This window comes from Protopterus annectens, chromosome 17.part0, assembly GCF_019279795.1.
Source record: "Protopterus annectens isolate FY-2018-M chromosome 17.part0, PAN1.0, whole genome shotgun sequence".
In the NCBI taxonomy this organism is placed as follows: Eukaryota; Metazoa; Chordata; order Ceratodontiformes; family Protopteridae; genus Protopterus; species Protopterus annectens.
In genome coordinates this window covers 835,039,071-835,060,041 of record NC_056751.1, presented here as the reverse complement: position 1 = coordinate 835,060,041, position 20,971 = coordinate 835,039,071, and the positions used below count along the sequence as shown (strand labels likewise).

The 20,971-nt window shown below is 45.3% G+C and overlaps 1 protein-coding gene across 1 annotated transcript in view; it reads left to right on the top strand.

Annotated features, from left to right (window-relative positions):
• The window catches only part of HIPK3 (homeodomain interacting protein kinase 3), a 969,278-nt gene that overhangs the window by 99,738 nt on the left and 848,569 nt on the right, over window positions 1-20,971 (top strand). Inside the window, exon 2 of the mRNA XM_044059447.1 lies at window positions 2,786-2,872. Within this exon, the coding sequence (XP_043915382.1) occupies window positions 2,816-2,872 (57 nt within the window). The 5' untranslated portion in view covers window positions 2,786-2,815. The remainder of the gene's footprint in view (window positions 1-2,785; window positions 2,873-20,971) is intronic.

Here is a 20,971-nt window from a genome sequence, read left to right as displayed (position 1 = left end):
TTAGCATCAGGGTTTCCTTCCATCTCGCTTTTCCTCCTGGTTTGGCCTTTCTGTAAAAAAAAAAAAAAAAATTCTTAATCTTGCTGTTTTTTGCTGTGTGAAAGTGATCTGCGTGTCTCACGCTTCCTTTTTCTGGTGCTGTTTCCCTTTTGTATGGTGTGTAACGAGCACGGCAAATAAACCTACGGCTTTTAACAGATGCACCTCTTGCGGGTATAAAATCCCAGATTCGGATGCCCACATGAGGTCTGTCTATTGCTTAGATACTGACCATTTGGACCTGAATTGTAATAATGTTTACGTAGGTTTCAGTCCCAGTGCCTTGGCTGACAGGTGGAATAAACTGATTCTTAAGGGCTTATTGCTCACGTCTGGAACATAAACCCCCAGGCCTTGTTCTTTTAAGGAACACAAAGATCAGAAGGAGCCCAAGAAAGGAACCCCTCAGCCTCCCCAGGGGTTTCATCTTTCCCACCTGAAAAACAGCTAAAATTTTCCAATCTGACTACATTGGACCCAAGAAAAACTAGACCTTCAGTTCCGAGCAGTTCTTTGGATCAGATGCTGTTTGCACTGGACATTTCTCCTCTTAGGATCCATGTCACATCAGAGCCCAAGGTTTCAGATCTGAAAGGGTCTTCGGATCCAGCAGACATTGTGGAGATTCACAGCTCCCCTTCTGCATCGGATCTGGAAGCCTCGGATCCTGGGTCTCGGAGCCATACCCTGAGGTGGAGCAAGTCCCCCTCACCTGTTATGGCCCCCAGAATGGCTCACTCCCCAGCCAGGTCTGGCCATTCATCCATATCCTCCAGGTCTTCTAAAATGTCCCAATTTGAGGTGGACAGAATGATGCAGAGCTGATTGAAAACTCAGATTGAGATGGGACGGTTGCACTCTCCTTTCCATCTCGGATCTGTGAGACCCTCATCACCGCTAATAGCCTTTCCTCTTCAGATCGGCCCTCTGCTTTAGAAACCCAGGATCTGGGTACCTGAAGAGAGATGTCATTGGTGCGGGGAATACTCTACTCTGGCAATGTTCCAGACCAGCTCAGCACCACTGCTGTCAGAGCTGAGTGGGTCCCGGACCTGAGATGTCCGTGCCGACTCTGGGGGGTGGGGTTGGTCTCTGCTCCAACTTGGTCAGATTCATCCCTTCCTCTTGGGGCTTTGGCTTTCAGTAGCTTGGGGCTGGTATCCTCCACAGCCTTAGGATCCAGGATGGTGTCAACCTTTTCTCCTGTGGCAGTTTCAGCTCCTAGGAAGGAGGGAGGGGGAAAGATCCCTGGGTCTGTCAGCTTTCTGGGCAGTAGAGAGGGCATTTTATATATCTAGAGCTGCATTTCCTCCTCCTCCAGGTCCATCTCAGTTTCCTTTTGATCTGAGCCTTGCTGCCACTTGTCCTGTCCTTGGTCAGTCTATCCAAGAGGTCCTCCAAGCCCCCTTTTTGCAAGGGTGTCCTTATTCTTCCGAGTCCTCCTCTGAGTCCCTCCGCAGAGGAGGCACCCAGGAATAGTGCGTGCAAGAGGAAGCATGTAGACACCCCCTTGGAGTCTCTAACCTAAAACACCAATTTCTATGAAGGAGAGGGGGGTCCCCTGGGCATGAAAATTATAATTGTTAATATATGACTGTATTTGTGTGACTTGTTTATCAGGGTGTACTGCTGTGAGATCCATAGCGAAGTCTTTTTTAAATGGTGAACACTGCATAGACGTTTAATCATAAATGTAGTGAAGTAGCTCAGAATATGAATTCATTAGGCAGTACATATGTTGCAGGATTTAGGCATTTATCTGCAATTTGTATCCATCTCTGTACACTTGAAAAGTGTGTCTGTAAATGCCCTTTGCCTCACACTGTGGAGTGTACTTCTGCTTTCATAGCTCTCAACCAGTCAGGGACACATTTCAACAGAATCGGGGGCAAATCCAGAAAAAAATAGGGACAGTCAGGGACACTTATACATTTTATTGCTATTAACTTGAGGCATTGACAGCATCAGACCATATGAATCTGTTTCTCTTAATTATTGTCATTATTCATGAAGTGTAATTCACCATCTTTCTTTCAAAAGTCACTAGTTTTAGGAGGGATTAAGATGGGCAGAGTTAAAAATTGAGCCAAAATCAGGGACGTCCCTGAAAATCAGGGACAGTTGAGAGGTATGCAGTTTCAAGATGCTTGGCATTCAGGATGGTATGGTGGCCTGGGCAGTAAAGATTTCTGCATTACACTTCATTGTCCCCCATGGTTCAATCCTAATTTCTGATTGCTGTGCATGTATATGTGTGTATGCCTGTGTAATGCGTACATATTCTCTGCATGGGTTCTCTCCAGATGTTGGCAGTTTCTTCTTGCATCTTAAAATATAATAGTAATTGATTGTTTTTCCTTCTGTATTTGCCCATGCCTTGTGACCAGTTCACTTACATGTTTATTAGCTTAAACAAATCCATAGTTCCTTTAACATATGAGACTGTGAAGAACTGCCATGAAGGTAGATACCATTTTGAGCTCATTGTTTGTGTTTAGGTGCGCAAGTGGGACCACATTGATTCTTTGTACTTTGGTTCTGTAATTGCTTAATTGACACCTGAATCCTTGACTAGACATCATTTGGTTCATGTCAGGTATATTAGGATGTGGCGCTGTGCACGTGATGCCATATATTTAACTGTTAAAATAGTTCTTTATGATGATGACTTTGTTGGCCTCACTGACTTTCATTTTAATGCCTGCATTATATCATATTTTTAATTACATTTTTACTGTTTCCGCAGACACTGGAAGAGCATGAAGCAGAGACGGGGATGAAGTCTAAAGAAGCAAGGAAGTATATTTTTAACTGCTTGGATGATATAGCGCATGTAAGTTATATAAAAACTGGCTTTTAAAAAGTTGTGCAGTTTTTTGGATCATAAATTTAACAGTTAAGGAAGGTTATTATTGTTTTCAAATTCATTTATAACCAAGTAAACTTGCCATGCACAAGCCTCTTTTCAGGAGTGACTCCAAGTCATTGTTGAGTTAAGTGATTTGAGTCTCACAGTAGGCAGATGTAGAGTAAATGAATCAGAACCCTGAAATACAGGAAGAAGTTCATTACCAACTCAAAGCCTTAATCCTCTGTGCTAACTGAAGAGACATTTACTCTGTAAGTGTAATCATTGTCATTTTGGATGTTCTTCGTGTTTCACTGTTCGTTACACTTGGGTTATCTGCCTGCAGATAACCCTCAGTCGGCCTGAATACCAGAGACTTAGCATTTCTGTGTCAAATGCTGTTATCCAGGACTGACGTCAGGTCGTTAGGGGTATAAAAACAGGCAGACGACGCCATTACATCAGTCTTTCTTGCCAAGGAGCCCAAAGCAGAAGCAGTTAACAAGTGCCGATCAGCTGTTACCTGAATTTTCATTTACGAATTTAATTCTGAAGTCTTCTAAAGCTAAGTACCCCATTGGGGATCCTTTTTTCTTGCTGTAACCGATGTCAGAAAAAGTTAATTGATGTTCTTCGTGTTTCACTGTTGCAGTCATTACATTTGGGTTATCTGCTTGCAGTAGCCCTCAGTCGGCCTGATTAACAAAGTCTTGGGTCCTGCGTCGGTTACTGTCCCTTCTTCAATGACGTCAGGTCTTCAGGGGTATAAAACATGCAGCTGACGCCATTACATTTGTCTTTCTTGCCATGCGGTGCCCGAAGCAGTTCACAAGTGCCAGTCGGCCGACTCCTGAAATTTTCGTTTTCGGGTTTCAGAACCGAAGCCTTCAACTAAAGGTAAGTACCCCGTTGGGGAAACTTTTTCTTGCTCCTTATCGATGTCAGTAAAAGTTGTTAATTGCATTACTTGTGGAAAGCAAATATCTCATCAAGATTTTCATTCGTACTGTATTCCTTGCCTAGGCCCTGACCACAACGTACCTTGCTGTCGGTTTTGTGCTTTATTTAATCAGTGCACTATCTGTCGTCTGTATATTTTTGCTTCTAAATATTTCGGTTCTTGCTTTAATTATCCAGAAATGTCATTGGTTAGCCATCCAACTACCGGAATTTCGAAAAAATGCAAAGATAAAGACAGAGACAGGCCGCCGAGGTCCAAATTTGTCAATGACGCTTCTCCTAAGCCAGTCGCCAGTTCGCCGGTACTCAGTGAGGCGCTTTTGCAGCCCCTGATACCCGCTACTTCTGATTCGCAGGACTCTACTGAGACCCATTTGGAATCTGGTAATGCCATGAGATGCTTCAGCTATGGAACCCACAGGTGTCTCTACCATGGATGAGTCCGGAGCCGCTGTGCAGGCACCGGCTTCTGAGGGTGTATTCAGGCCTACGGACTTGCATATTAAACCAACGCCTCCTTCTTCATTGAGGCCTAAATCTCGAACCATGCCTAAAAAACTGACGCCCAGGCTGCATGCTCAGGCCTCTATGCCTAAAAAACAAATGATAAGAATGGCTGAAAAATCTTATAACTCTAATCAGGGGAAGCCAACCTCCCCCTTCTAAGAGACCTAGGACTGAAGTTGTTTATTAATCTTCTGACCAGGATTCTGATTTTTCTGATTCTTCTCATTATCTGGATTTGCTCTTATCTACTTATGTGGATTCTGATGCAGAAGACTCTATTCCCTCTGCTTCCCCTCCAGAGGATTTTTCTTTTGGTGAAACCTTACATACTCTAAGGGAGCATTTCCAGTGGGAATGCCAGGATTTTTCTGATTCAAAAAAGAGGCTTAGGGATTTCTTACTCCTGCCTCAGCATAGGCCTTTAGCTGTTCCTCCTGTACTAGACATTGTTGATGATGCTTTTTTGGAATCTAGTTTGGCCCCTGATTCTTTGCCTCCTGCTCCCAGAAAACCTGACAGGTATTACAGGGGTCCTGATTCACACAAGTTCCTTTTTAAAAATTCTATTTTGGGTCCACAGACTATTTCACAGGGACCCAAGGGCATTAAGGCTTCTACTGCTAAAAATCCTACCCCTTCTGATAGAGACTCCAGGGCGCTGGGTAGATGGGGTAAGAAGGTTTACACTTCTGCAACCTTGGCCATTAGGTCTTTAAACTGCCAGATGTTCATCGTGTTATACTGCTGCAGTCATCACACTTGGATTATCCTGCCGTCAGGCGGTCCGGCAGTCGGACGAATCCCAAAGTCTTGGTCCGGTGTCGGTTGTCGTCACTTCTTCCCTGACGTCAGTGCGACAGAGGGATAAAAGAAGCAGCCAACGCCATTTTCTTCAGTCTTTCTTGCCGCGCGGTGCCCGAAGCAGAAGCAGTTCGCAAGTGCCGGTCGGCTAGCTCCTGAGATTTTCGAATTGAATTTCAGCCCGAAGTCTTCTCTAAAGCTAAGTACCCCGTTGGGGAAACTTTTCTTGCCTCAGACTGATGTCAGACAAAGTTAATAATTGCATTTCTTGTGTGAAGCAAATACCTCATAAGGATTTTCATTCTTATTGTATTCCTTGCCTAGGCCCAGACCACGATGTCTCTGGTTGTCGGTTTTGTGCTAGGTTCAACAAACGTACAATCAAGCGTCGGGCAGATTTCGCCCGACATTATTTTGGCAGAAAATTTAACTGTAGCATGCCATTGGAGCAACCGACATTAGCAATGATTAAAAAACGCAGTGATAAGGACAGGCAACCAAGGCCAAGACCAGATACCGAGGCCTCAGCAAGGCCTGCCGCCGGATGTTCATCGTGCATACAACTGCAGTCATTACAGATGGGTTCTCCTGCCGTCAGGCGGGTCCTCGGTCGGCCGAATTCCAAAGTCTAGGTCCGGCGTCGGTTGTTGTCGCTTCTTCCCTGACGTCAGTGCGACAGGGGTATAAAAGAACCAGCAGACGCCATTTTCTTCAGTCTTTCTTGCCGCGCGGTGCCCGAAGCAGAAGCAGTTCGCAAGTGCCGGTCGGCCAGCTCCTGAATTACGAAAAATTTTGCAACCGAAGTCTTCTATAAAGCTAAGTACCCCGTTGGGGAAACTTTTCTTGCCTCAGACCGATGTCAGTAAAAGTTAACAATTGCATTTCTTGTGGGAAGCAAATACCTCATAAGGATTTCCATTCTCTTTGTATACCTTGTTTAGGCCCAGACCACGACGTCTTGGGCTGTCGCTTTTGTGCTTCATTCAATAAACGCACTATCAAGCATCGGGCGGAGTTCGCCCAGCATTATTTTGGAAAAGCATTTAATTATACGATGTCGTCGGATACTCCGACTACCGTTTTGTCTAAAAAACGCAAGGATAAGGACCGACACTCGAGGTCCGCGGCCTCAACCGACACCACGCCAAGGCCCACTACGTGGCCGGTTCTCAGCGAGGCGCATTCGCAGCCCCAGCCTACCGACGACGCTTCTTTGGCGGTGTCTCCTGCACCCGAGGTCGCTGGTCCCTCGGTCCATACTCCGACTGCAGTTACCGAAGCCACTCTTGCTGTTGAGCCTCAGAATGTAGACAGGTCTACCTCTACTCAGGGAGTTTACAGGCCTTCCTCTTCTTTTTCCATCAAGGCTTTCACCAAATCTAAAGCAGCCATGCATGCTAAGAAGCAGGCTACTCAGGGCACATCTCAAGGCCCCATGCCTAAAAAGCAGATGCTCAAAATGGCTGAGGATTTAATTTCTCTTATCAGGGGCTCTCAACCCCCCCCAGACAAAAGGCCCAGAGTGGAGGAAGAATCCCCCTCCTCTGATCAGGGCTCCCTTATTTCAGATCATTCTGATGATCAAGAACATTCCTACTCCCGCTTTGAGGATTCTGATGCTGAGGAGTCTATTCCTTCTGTTTCCCCCCCAGAGGATTACTCATTTGGGGAAACTTTGCATACCTTAAGGGAACACTTCCATTGGGAAGGCCAGGATTATTCAGATTCCAGAAAAAGGCTTAGGGAATTCCTCTTACTTCCTCAGCACAGGCCTCTGGCTATACCTCCTGTCTTGGACATTTTAGATGATGTTTACTCGGAAGCTTGCCTTAACCCGGATTCTCTGCCCCCAGCCCCAGTCAAGCCTGACAGGTATTACCGGGTCCCTGACTCTCACCAATTTCTTTACAAAAGTCATGCTGCTGACCCAGAGACCATCTCGCAGGGCCCCAAGGGAGTTAAGGCCTCTACTGCTAAAAACCCTTTACCTTCCGACAGAGATTCCAGATCCTTAGAAAGGTGGGGTAAAAAGGTATATACTTCAGCTACCTTAGCCATGAGGGCCTTAAATTGTCAGTTCCATATTTTAAAATACCAACAGTTTTTGTTATCTCAAATGAAAAGCAAAATGTCTCTACCTGAACAACCAGATTTGAAGGAGTTGCAGGATTTGATACATAGTGCAGAGCAAGTAGGTAAGCACACTTTACAATGTGGTTTTGATGCTCTAGAGGCCTCATGTAGGGCTGCGGTTACAGGTTCAGTCATACGTAGACATGCCTGGCTCAGGGAACAAACCTTGCCTGATCATGTTAAAGCTAAATTACTGGATGCCCCTCTACAAAAGGATGTTCTGTTTGGGGCTAATGCTGAAGGGGTATTAAGGAAAATGGAGGAAAAAGCTAAATCTATGCAGACTGTGAAGGATTTCCTACAGGTACAGCCACCACGTTTCAGTAGAAATTGGCCTTCCAAGAATTGGTCCTTTCCAGCCACAGACAGACCCCAAAGAGGCAGATACAGGCGCCCCAGGGGCAGAGGCCAAGCTCAAGGAGCGTACAGAGGCAGACAATGGCAAACTCCTACTCAAAGAGGTGGTGAAGAGAGTTCGCAAACATACAGAAAGCAAACACAATGACTTTCCTCTTTGCATGCCAAGCGAGGCTCAAAGGACTGCTCCCTTGGGAGGAAAATTAGCGTTATTTTCAGAAAATTGGCATATTGTTACAAAGGACAAGTGGATCCTGGACATTATAAACAGAGGCTACAGATTCCATTTTCACACCCTTCCAAAAATGAGAGGTATGCCGAACCTGCCACACAATCAAAGGGCAGAGGCACAAAAACTAATTTCACAGCTCAGGGGAATGAATGCTATTCAAAAGGTACCTACTCACGAACAAGGTCAAGGTTTTTACTCCAGACTATTTCTAGTACCAAGGAAGGGAAAAGATTGGAGACCCATCCTGGACCTATCCATCCTAAACACTTTTTTGATAGTGCCAAAATTCAAGATGCTCACATTACAGCAGCTTCTTCCCATGCTGGGCAAGGAGTCTTGACTGATAACATTGGACCTCAAGGAGGCATACCTGCACGTCCCAATCAGACAAAATTGCAGAAGATACCTCAGATTTCTTGCAGGTTCGATCCATTATCAATTCTCTGCGTTGCCCTTTGGCTTATCTACTGCGCCCAGAGTATTCATGAAATGCCTGCCATCAGTAATAGCCTACTGCAGACTTCAAGGGATACAAATGTACCCTTATTTGGACGACTGTCTGATCTAAGCGGACAGCAAGCACATACTTCTGAAACACATGGCATATGTAATAAGGTTACTGAATGCTCTGGGATACACAGTCAACAAAAAGAAATCAAGGCGAACACCATCCCAGAAAATAATTTTCCTGGGTGCCAATTTGGACACAAACACCCAGATGGCTTACCTCACTCCAGAGAAGCAAGGGCAACTAATACTATATTTCAGAACACTGGCAAAATGCACCAGGCTTACTGCAAGGAAAATCCTGCAGGCTCTGGGATTCATGGCCTCTTGTATCCTACTAATCCCATGTGCAAAGTTGCATATGAGAAAACTTCAATGGTACCTAAAAAATTTATGGTCTCAACACAGCCACAGTCTGGAAACAATAATACCACTAATTCCATGCCTTCAAAAGGAATTTCAATGGTGGGCTCAAGCATGCCAAGCAAACACAGGCCTTCAATTCTGCAAGCCTCAAGCAGATCAAGTCATCACAACAGACGCCTCGGACTACGCCTGGGGGGCGCACATGACAGATCGGTGCATTCAGGGCAAATGGTCTCTAAAGGAAAAGCATCCAAAACATCAATCAAAAGGAAATGCTAGCAGTAACAAATGCAATTATAGCCTTCAAAGAATTTCTGCATCCAGGTCAACTATTGATAAGGACAGACAACACCACTGTTATGTGGTACATAAACAAACAGGGAGGAACACACTCATACCCCCTGTGCAGACTGGCAATGTCACTGTGGGACATAGCTCTGGAATCGCAAATAGAGCTTCAAGCCCAGTTCCTGCCAGGCAAGGACAACACACTGGCAGACAACCTAAGCAGAAATATCACAGATCCACATGAATGGAAATTACATCCTCAAGTTTTTGCAGAAAGAATTAAAGCATGGGGAAGGCCAGACATAGATCTTTTTGCCTCCCACACAAATCACCAATTAACCAAATTCTGCTCAAGGACCTTTCATCCAAAGGCTTGGAGGGTGGACGCTCTCTCTTTCAGCTGGACATCAATGACAGTTTATGCCTTTCCACCTCTTCCTCTGCTGCCCAAAGTACTATTAAAAATCAGAGCAGACAGACCAAGGATGATTCTAATTGCTCCGGACTGGCCCAGACAACACTGGTACCCACTTCTAAGGAGCATGACACATTCCCCTCCATGGACTCTACCTCTCATGCCTCTTCTCCTGACTCAACACAGCTACAAAACGCTTCACAGTCAGCTGAAAACACTCAACTTGGCCGCATGGAAAATTCCTTAACTTCACAGCGGACCTTACTTTCAAAGGAGGTGGAGGATATAATTCTGGAGGCCAGAAGGCAGTCCACTAGAAAAGCTTACTCCGCAAAATGGAAAAGGTTTTGCGTCTGGAATGAAAAAAAGGGACAGGATCCTGGACAACTGAACATACCTCAAGTATTACAGTATCTAGCTGAACTACTAAACAGTGGACTTTCATTTTCCTCCATCAAGATCCATGCCTCAGCCATTTCAGCACAGTTCAACACTGATCCACCTTTATTCTCTCACCCTCTCTTAAGACAGTTCCTCAGAGGGGCTAAGAATATTAAACCTCCAAGGAAACAGCCAATACCTGCGTGGGACCTAAATTTCATTCTTGAAAAACTAACTTTGCCTCCTTTTGAGCCAGCTGCTTCAATAGATTTGCAATACTTGTCATGGAAAACAGCTCTTCTTCTGGCTATCACCTCAGCTTGTAGGGTATCAGAACTACAAGCCCTCATGGCAGTGCAGCCTTACATCATCTTCCATCAGGCCAGGGTTTCTTTACGAACCAACCCCTCCTTTATGCCAAAGGTGGTGTCCAGGGTAGCATTGAATCAGGCTATACACTTACCTACCTTCTATCCTAAACCCCAAAATAAAGGGGAAAGATTACTTCACTCCTTGGACATCCACAGACAATTGAGGTACTACCTAGACAGGACAAAGCCTTTCAGAAAATCAGAACAGCTCTTTGTGTCCTATGCTATAGGCGCCCAAGGGAAGCCTATTTCCAAACAGACTATTTCTAAATGGATAGCCCACTGCATACGTTTTTGTTACTCCTTTCATGGCAAAGATGTACCTGCAGGCATCAGGTCTCACTCCACAAGGGCCACGGCTACCTCTGCAGCCTTCCTCAGAGGAGTGCCTACCAAGGATATTTTGGAAGCAGCCACTTGGAGTTCTGTGCACACCTTCTCCAAACACTATAACCTACCTTTATACTCTAAATCTAGGGCAGGCTTTGCCACTGCAGTCTTGCAGGGCATTCTGGCTCCTCCAAGTTCCTCATAGTTCCATCTAGTGCCTACCACCCCTTCATAGCTTTGGGATTCTACCCATCTGTAATGACTGCAGTTGTATGCACGATGAACATAGTGCAGTTTTGTACCTACCATAAATGTAGATGTTCGAGTGCTAATACAACTGCAGTCAAGGTTTCCCTCCCACCTTCCCCTCTGGGAACAGGCCTTTTTGGCTATCACTTCCTCTTGCTGCCTTATTGGGGTGTTCTTTTATGATGTATTTGCTTGCATCTAAAGTATTTGTTTATACGGTTTCCTTACTTCTCATATTTATGTATTGCCTTCCTTCTGAGGGCACCTGACATCTGGGGCAAGAAAAACTGAAGAAAATGGCGTCGGCCGGTTCTTTTATACCCCTGTCGTACTGACGTCAGGGAAGAAGCAACGACAACCGACGCCGAACCTTGACTTTGGAATTCGGCCGACCGAGGACCCGCCTGACGGCAGGAGAACCCATCTGTAATGACTGCAGCTGTATTAGCACTCGAACATCTACATTTATGGTAGGTACAAAACTGTACTTTCTCTGGTTTTCAGCGAGGCGCCTACGCAGCCCCTGACTACCGCTGATTTAGAAATTCTGACGGCCTCCCAGACCGAATCAGCTGGGCTCAGGAGCCGGTTCCATCTCAACCCTCGGATGCCAACCCTGAAGGTGATCCGGAGATTTTGGACAGGCCTTCGGTTTCTGAAGGTGTCTTCAAACCGACAACTATCTCTATTAAGTCTTATGCTAAACTTAAAGCCCCCTTAAAAGTTAGGAAACCGGGTCCACAGGCCCCTATGCCTAAAAAACAGATGCTTAAGATGGCTGAGGATTTAATTATCCTTATCAGGGGTTCACAACCCTTCCTGACAAAAGGCCTAGACTGGAGGAAGATTATCCTTCCTCTGACCAAGCATCCATTTCCTCAGCTAACTCTGAGGACCAGGATTTTTCCTTCCCTCTTTATGAAGACTCAGATGCTGAAGAGTCCATTCCCTCTGTCTCCCCCACTGAAGACTACTCTTTTGGGGAAACTTTACACACCATGAGGGAACACTTCCACTGGGAAGGTCAAGATTACTCTGACTCTAAGAAAAGACTCTATGAGTTTCTTCTTCTTCCACAGCATAGACCCCTTGTAATTCCTCCAGTTTTAGACATTTTGGATGATGTTTACACCGAATCTAGTCTAAACCCAGATTCCTTACCTCCTACACCAGCTAAACCAGACAGATACTACCGAGTTCCTGATTCTCATAAGTTTCTATATAAAAGCCCTGTTGCAGACCCCAAAACCATTTTCCAGGGTCCCAAAGGGGTTAAGGCCTCTACTGCTATGAATCCACTACCTTCTGAGAGGGATTCCAGAGCATTAGAAAGATGGGGGAAGAAAGTGTATACGTCTGCCACTTTGGCCATGAGGGCCTTAAACTGCCAATTCCACATGCTAAAATACCAGCAGTACTTGATTACACAGTTAAAGCAGAAAATGATCCCTCAGACAGATCAACCTGATTTCAAAGAGATGCAGGATTTGCTGCATGCAGCAGAACAGGTGGGAAAGCATACCTTACAGTGTGGTTTTGATTCATTGGAAGCCTCATGTTAGAGCAGCTGTCACAGGATCTGTGTCAGACATGCTTGGCTAAAAGAGCAAGCCTTACCAGAACATGTCAAAGCAAAATATTGGATGCTCCATTGCAGAAAAATGTGTTATTTGGTGTCAAAGCAGAGGAAGTTTTAAAGAAAATGGAAGAAAAGGCAAAATCTATGCAGACAGTTAAAGATTTTTTACAGGTACAACCTCCTCGTTTCAGCAGAAACTGGCCATCAAAAAACTGGTCCTTTCCTGCATCAGACAGACCCCAAAGGGGTAGGTACAGACGCCCAAGGGGCAGAGGACAGCCACAAGGTTCTTTCAGGCCTAGACAATGGCATACAACAACTCAAAGAGGTGGAGACGAAAGATCTCAACCCTTCAGGAAACAAACACAATGACTTTCTTCTTCACCTGCCAAGCAAAATTGCCCTGGCAGCACCTTTGGGAGGAAAACTGGCTCTATTTCCACAAAATTGGCGCATCATAACAAAGGACAAATGGGTTCTGGATATTATTACCCGAGGCTACAGATTTCATTTCCACACTTTACCACAGATGAGAGGCATGCCAAATCTGCCTCCAAACCAATAGGCAGAGGCACAAATGCAAATTTCAGCTCTCATGGATATGAAAGCAATCCAAAAGGTACCTACAAAGGAGCAAGGTCAAGGTTTTTACTCAAGACTATTTCTAGTACCAAGAAAGGACAAAACCTGGAAGACCCATTTTAGACCTCTCAATTCTAAACCCATACCTGGAGGTACCCAAATTCAAAATGCTCACACTACAGCAGCTTCTTCCCATGCTGGGCAAGGAGTCTTGGCTGGTAACGTTGGACCTCAAAGAGGCATACCTGCATGTCCCTATCAGACAAGATTGCAGAAGATACCTCAGATTTTTGGCAGGTACAATGCATTATCATTTCTCTGCATTGCCCTTTGGCTTATCTACTGCGCCCAGAGTATTTAAGAAATGCCTGGCATCAGTAATTGCATACTGCAGACAACGTGGAATACAAATTTATCCATATCTGGACGACTGCCTGATCCAAGCGGACAGCAAGGCCATTCTAGTACAGCATCTGGCATTTGTAACAAAGCTGCTAAGTTGCCTAGGGTACACAGTAAACAAAAAGAAATCCAAGCTAATACCCTCACAAGACATAATATTCCTGGGTGCCAGCTTAAATACAACGGCCCAGATGGCTTATCTCACGCCAGACAAACAAAAACAACTGACTTAATACTTCAAAAAGATGGCAACTTTTACCCAGCTCACTGCAAGGAAAATCCTGCAGGCATTGGGGTTCACGGCATCCTGCATTCAACTAATTCCACATGCAAAGCTGCATATGAGGAAATTACAATGGTACCTGAAAAGTGTGTGGGCTCAACACAGGCACAGCCTCGAAACAAGTATACCTCTCATTCCCTGCCTTCAAAAAGAGTTCTGATGGTGGGCTCAAGCATGTCAAATAAACAAGGGTCTTCCTTTTGTCTTACCTCCAGCAAACCAAACTATGACAACAGATTCTTCAGATTCTTCAGACCACGCCTGGGGAGCACACATGGCAGGACAGTGCATACAGGGCAAATGGTCTGCAAAACAAATGCATCTACACATCAACCAAAAGGAGATGCTAGCTGTGCAAAATGCACTGACAGCCTTCAAGGACCTCTTGCATCCAGGGCAACTACTAATAAGGACAGACAACAACCACAGTTATGTGGTACATAAACAAACAGGGAGGAACACACTCGTACCCTTTATGCAGACAGGCAATGACCTTGTGGAACACAGCATTGACTTACCAAGTACAACTGCAAGCACAATTCCTGCCAGGAAAGGAAAACATATTGGCAGACGAATTAAGCAGAAATTTGGCAGATCCTCACCACTGGAGACTACACCCACAAGTATTTTCAATGATAACTCAAAGGTGGGGAAGGCCAGACATAGATCTATTTACCTCCCCCAACAATTGCCAACTACAGAAATTTTGCACAAGGACTTATCATTCCCTAGCCTGGAAAGTGGACGCCCTATCATTCAGTTGGACAGCATTGACAGTCTATGCCTTCCCACCACTACCTCTCTTGACCAAGGTATTCCTGAAAGTCAAATCAGAGAGACCACAAATGATCCTCATTGCTCCGGACTGGCCACGTCAGCACTGGTACCCATTACTAAGGACCTTGTCTCACAGCCCTCCATGGATCTTACCTCAATTCCCACTTCTGTTGACTCAGCAAAACACTCAGATCCTTCACAGTCAGCTCAGGTCTTTAAATTTAGCTGCATGGAGAATACCTTGAATTATCAATCAACACTTCTTTCAAAGGACGTCCTGAATGTCATTTTGGAGGCCAGGAGGCCCAGCACCAGAAAAACTTACTCAGACAAATGGAAAAGATTTTGTGCATGGAACCAGGCTAAAGGCCAAAATCCTTGGTTACCAAACATTCCTCAAATACTGCAATACTTAACTGAGATGCTACACAAAGGCCTTTCTTTCTCATGCATTAAGATCCATGCTTCAGCCATTTCAGCTCAGTATAATACGGATCCTCCTATATTCTCACACCCTTTACTAAGGCAGTTTCTCAGAGGGGCTAAGAATATAAGACCCCCAGAAAACCCCCAACGCCAGCCTGGGACCTCAACTTCGTTTTAGAAAAATTAACGCTGCCTCCTTTCGAACCAGCCTTCTCAGCAGAACTACAATACTTGTCATGGAAAACAGCTCTTTTGCTGGCTATCACCTCAGCACGCAGGGTCTCAGAACTACAGGCACTTATGGCAGTGGAACCTTTCATCATTTTCCATCAGGACAGAGTCTCTTTACGAACTAACCCTACCTTTATGCCAAAGGTAGTATCCAGTGTGGCTTTGAATCAGACCATTCAGTTATCCACCTTTTATCCAAACCCCCAGAATAAAGGAGAAAGACTCCTTCACTCTTTGGACATTCACAGACAGCTATGTTACTATTTGGATAAGACAAAGACCTTCAGAAAAACTGACCAACTCTTTGTATCCTATGCTGCAGGTTCACAAGGAAAGGCTATTTCAAAACAGACCATCTCCAAATGGATAGCACATTGTATCCGCTTTTGCTACTCACACCATGGCAAAGCAGTGCCTGTGAATATTAGGTCCCATTCTACCAGGGCTACAGCAACTTCAACAGCCTTTCTGAGGGGGGTTCCAACCAAGGACGTTCTGGAGGCAGCTACTTGGAGTTCAGTGCACACCTTTACCAAGCACTACCACCTTCCATTATACTCAAAAACCAGAGCTGGTTTTGCCACTGCAGTTCTGCAGGGCATCCTAGCTACACCTAACCCAGTTTAGTACCAGCCCACCCATCCATAGCTTTTGGATTCAACCCAAGTGTGATGACTGCAGTAGTATAACACGAACATAGTACAGTTTTGTACCTACCATAAATGTAGATGTTAAAGTGTATATACTGCTGCAGTCCAGGTTACCCTCCCACCATCCCCTCTACATACCTGGGTGTTAGTTTTAACTCCATGTAGATCAATCTGTTGGATGCATGTCTATATGGTGTATTTGCTAACAGCTAGTACTATTGTTTATCTACTAAGGTATTTTTGCATAGTTATTTGTATTGCCTTCCTAGTTGGGGGCACCTGACATTTGGGGCAAGAAAAACTGAAGAAAATGGCGTTGGCTGCCTCTTTTATCCCCCTGTCGCACTGACGTCAGGAAAGAAGCGACGACAACTGACGCAGGACCAAGACTTTGGGATTCGGTCGACTGCGGGGACCGCCTGACGGCAGGATAACCCTAGTGTGATGACTGCAGCAGTATATACACTCGAACATCTACATTTATGGTAGGTACAAAGCTGTACTTTCTCTGCACTGCCCTTTGGCTTATCTACTGCGCCGAGGGTATTTACAAAATGCCTAGCTCCAGTCATTTCATTCTGCAGGCAAAGAAATATTCAAATATATCCATACCTGGACGATTGTGTAATTCAAGCAGAAAGCTGGGACATACTTTTAAATCATCTGGCCTTTGTTCAAAGGGTACTGACTTGTCTGGGGTACACCATAAACGAAAAGAAATCACACTTGGTACCCTGTCAGCAAATTATATTCCTGGGAGCAAGCTTGAATACAATTTCCCAAATGGCTTTCCTCACGCCAGAGAAATGGACTCATTTGACAACCTACTTCAAACAAGTGGCCACAAAAACGCAGTTATCTGCAAGGCAAATACTGCAAGCCTTGAGGTTCATGACCTCCTGCATTCTTCTAATTCCATATGCAAGGCTGCATATGAGGAAATTACAATGGTATCTCAAAAGCCTATGGTGTCAACATTCACATGATCTAGAATCTATGATTCCTATCATACCTTGCCTACGCCTAGAGTTCCTTTGGTGGGCAGAGGCCTGCCACCAAAACAAAGCACTACCATTCACACTACCCCCTGCCACCCAAACCTTAACACATGCATCAGACTATGCATGGGGGGCTCACCTGGCAGGGAAGTGCATTCTGGGCAAATGGAACCCAAGTCAAATGCCACCTACACATAAATCAAAAGGAAATGTTAGCTGTACAGAATGCTCTGACAGCCTTCAAGGACCACATTCTTCCAGGACAACTAATGGTAAAGACGGACAACACCACGGTCATGTGGTACGTAAACAAGCAGGGGGGTACACACTCTTACCCCCTCTGCAAACTATTCATGGCATTGCGGAACACAGCCTTGAGCTACCACGTGAATCTACAAGCTCAATTCCTGCCAGGAAAACTAAATACACTGGCAGATGGACTAAGCAGAAACCTCATGGACCCACACGAGGAGAAACTGGAACCAAGGATTTTCAACATGTTGCAAATGGGGGAGCCCAGATATAGACCTGTTTGCCTCCCCCCAGAACCATCAATTGGACACATTTTGCACAAGGATTCCCCACAAACTAGCTTGGAAAGTGGATGCTGTATCCTTCAGCTGGAAAAACCTATCAGTTTATGCCTTTCCTCCTCTGCCTCTGCTCTCCAAGGTACTACTAAAGATCAAACAGGACAAGCCAAGGACGATTTTAATTGCACCAGAATGGCCATGCCAGCACTGGTACCCCCTCCTGCGCAGTGTGTCATGCTTGGCCCCATGGCACCTGCCTCAGACTCCTTCCCTGTTATCTCAGCAGGAGAACCCGATTCTGCACCCTCAGTTGCAAACCCTGAACATAGCAGCCTGGTTAATTACCTAATCTCTCCTTTACCACCCCTCAGTAAATCAGTGATGGATATCATTTTAGAGGCTAGGAGGCCTAGTACTAGAAAATCTTATACTGTAAAATGGAAAAGATGTTGTACCTGGAACCAATCTCAAGAGATGAGTGTAGCAGTGCCCAATTTACCTCAGATTCTACAGTATTTGACTGAGATGCTTCATAAGTGCTTGTCCTTTTCCTCCATCAAAATTCATGCCTCAGCCATTTCAACTCATTATAGCACAGAGCCTCCCTTCTTCTCTCACCCACTGCTCATGCAGTTCCTCAGAGGGGCCAAAAATGTAAGGCCACCGAGGAGAGCTCCAACTCCAGCCTGGGGCCTTAACTTTGTCTTGGAGAAACTCACTCTTCCTCCTTTAGAGCCAGCTGCTTGCTACTGCAGATTTAAAATTCCTTTCCTGGAAAACAGCTTTCATTTTAGGAATTACTTCTGCAAGAAGGGTATCTGAGTTACAGGCCCTTATGGCAGTGGAGCCTTTCATCATCTTTCATGCGGACAGGGTGTCCCTCAGAACCAATCCCTCCTTCATGCCCAAGATGGTATCCAGTGTGGCTCTTAATCAGTCCATTCATTTGCCTACCTTCTTTCCTAAGCCACAGAACAAAGGGGAATGGATACTGCACTTAGATGTGCACAGACAACTTAGATTCTACTTGGACAGGACTAAACCTCAAAGGAACTCTGAACAACTGCTGGTGACATTTGCTGCAGGGACTGAGGGGAAAGCTATTTCAAAGCAAACAATTTCAAAATGGTTAGGCCACTGCATTAATTTCTGCTATAAGCACCATGGAAAACCTATCCCACAAGGCATCAGACCCCATTCAACCAGGGCTGTATCTACCTCTACAGCCTTTCTCAGGGGTGTCCCTACAAGGGATATCCTAGAAGCTGCTACCTGGAGTTCTGTACATACTTTCACCAAGCATTATCATTTGCCACTTTTCTCTAAATCCAGGGCTGGTTTTGCCACTGCAGTCTTGCAGGGCCTTATAGCTGGTCCTAATTCTATTTAAATTCCTCTTCCCAACCTTAGCTTTGGGAATCTACCCAAATGTAATGACTGCAACAGTGAAACACGAAGAACTTAGTGCAGTTGTGTACACTTATCAAAAATGTAGATGTTAGAGTGTATTCACTGTTGCAGTCCTGGTTACCCTCCCTCCATCCCCATTTCTTCTTTTGGCTATACCTCTACTCACACTTATTATGCTCAAAAAGCTTTTTGGTGTATTTGCTTTTTTGTTGGAGGTATATCCTTGTATTATAGATATAATTGCTTCCCATTAGGGGGGCACCTGACATCTGGGCAAGAAAAACTGAAGTAATGGCGTGGCTGCATGTTTTATACCCCTGACATCATGGAGGAAGGGACAGTAACCGACGCAGGACCCAAGACTTTGGTAATCAGGCCGACTGAGGGTACTGGAAGCAAATAATCCAAATGTAATGACTGCAACAGTGAATACACTCTAACATCTACATTTATGGTAAGTGTACACAACTGTACCTTTTGCCTGTGGAAAGCAAATTCCTCACAGAGATTTTCATTCTTACTGCGTCACCTGTCTAGGCCCAGACCATGATGTCCCTCGCTGTCTGTTTTGTGCCTTATTTAACGCCCGAACCATTCATCATCGGGCTTTCTTTGTCGCTAAATTCTTTCGCTATCTCCATATACTGAAATGGCTTTAGTAAGCCATCCGACTACCGATATTCCGAAAAAACGTAAAGATAAAGACCGAGACAGACTGCATAGGTCCAAAACATCCGATAATGCTTCCGTTAAGCTAGTCGCCAGTCTGCCGGTACTCTGTGAGACACTTTTGCAGCCCCTAATGCCCGCTTCAGTGGATTCGCAGGCCTCTGCTGAGACCCATTCAGAGTCTGGTATGCCGCGAGACTCTTCATCGACTGTAGAACTTGTGTATGTCTCTACCTTGGATGGGTCCGGAGCCGCTGAGCAGGCACCGACTTCTGAGGCAGTTATTCGCTCAACGGATGTTTAACTCAAACCGACGACTTCTTTTTTAACCAAAACTACCGAGTTTCTTAGGCCCAGAGTACGCACTACGCCTAGAAAACCAACGACCAAAGCGCATGCACCTGCTCCCATGCCACAAAAACAAATGCTTAGAATGGCTGAAGACCTTATTACGCTGATTAGGGGAAGTCAGCCTTCCTCTGCTAAGAGACAGAGTCCAGTCCCCTTCAGCTTCTACAGACCAGGAGTCCGATGGCTCTGAATTTTCTGATTATGAAGACATGCCCTTATCTGCTTATGAGGAATCATATGCAGAGGAATCCATTCCCTCTACCTCCCCTCCAGAGGATTTTTCTTTTGGTGAAACCTTGCATACCTTACGAGAGCATTTCCACTGGGAATGCCAAGACTATCCTCAGTCCAAAAAGACGCAGAGAATTTCTAGAGTTGCCTCAATACAGGCCTTTAGCAATACCCCCTGTTCTGGATGATGTTTTTATGGAATCCAGTCTTAACTCCTGACACTTTACCTCCTGCCCCTAGGAAAGCAGACAGGTACTACAGAGTACCTGACACTCAGAATTTTCTTTTTGAGAATCATACTGCTGACCCAGAGATCATTTCCCAGGGGCCTAAAGGTATCAACACTACTACAGCGAAGAATCCCACCCCTTCGGACAGGGATTCCAGAGCTTAGGACAGACTGGGTAAGAAGGTATATACCTCTGCAACTCTTGCTATTAGGGCAATGACTTGTCAGTTTCACATGCTGAAGTACCAGCAGCATATTATTATGGAACGTATTAAACAAAAAGTGGCAACCTTTTCAGACTGTGCAGAAAATAAAAAATTGCAGGAGTTTATGCACTCTGCAAGCCACGTCAGCAAGCATACTTTGCAGTGTGACTTTGAAGCCCTAGAAGCATCTTGCGGGCAGCTGTCACTGGCTCTTTACTGAGAAGACATGCTTGGCTGAAGGAGCAGACCTTGCCAGACCACGTCAAATCAAAGTTATTGCTCCTTTGAATAAGGACTGTTTGTTTGGCACCAAAGAAGCAGAGTTTCTTAAAAAGATGGAAGAAAAAGCCAAGTCTATGCAGACTGTTAAAGAATTCAACCCCCTAGATTCAGTAGGCATTCCCCTTCCAAACACTGGTCCTTTCCAGCCCCCTCCAGGCCTTCTCAAACCAGTGCGAGGGATAACAGACCACCCAGACTACAGTCTCAGGGTATGCAGAGATTTAAGCAATGGAGTGCCCCCTCTCCTAAAGCAGGGAGTGGTAAGCCACCTCTTTTTCGGAAAAAGCTCACAATGACGACTTTACTTCACTCCCCAGCCCTGCCCAATTGCTTGTGCCACTAGTAGGA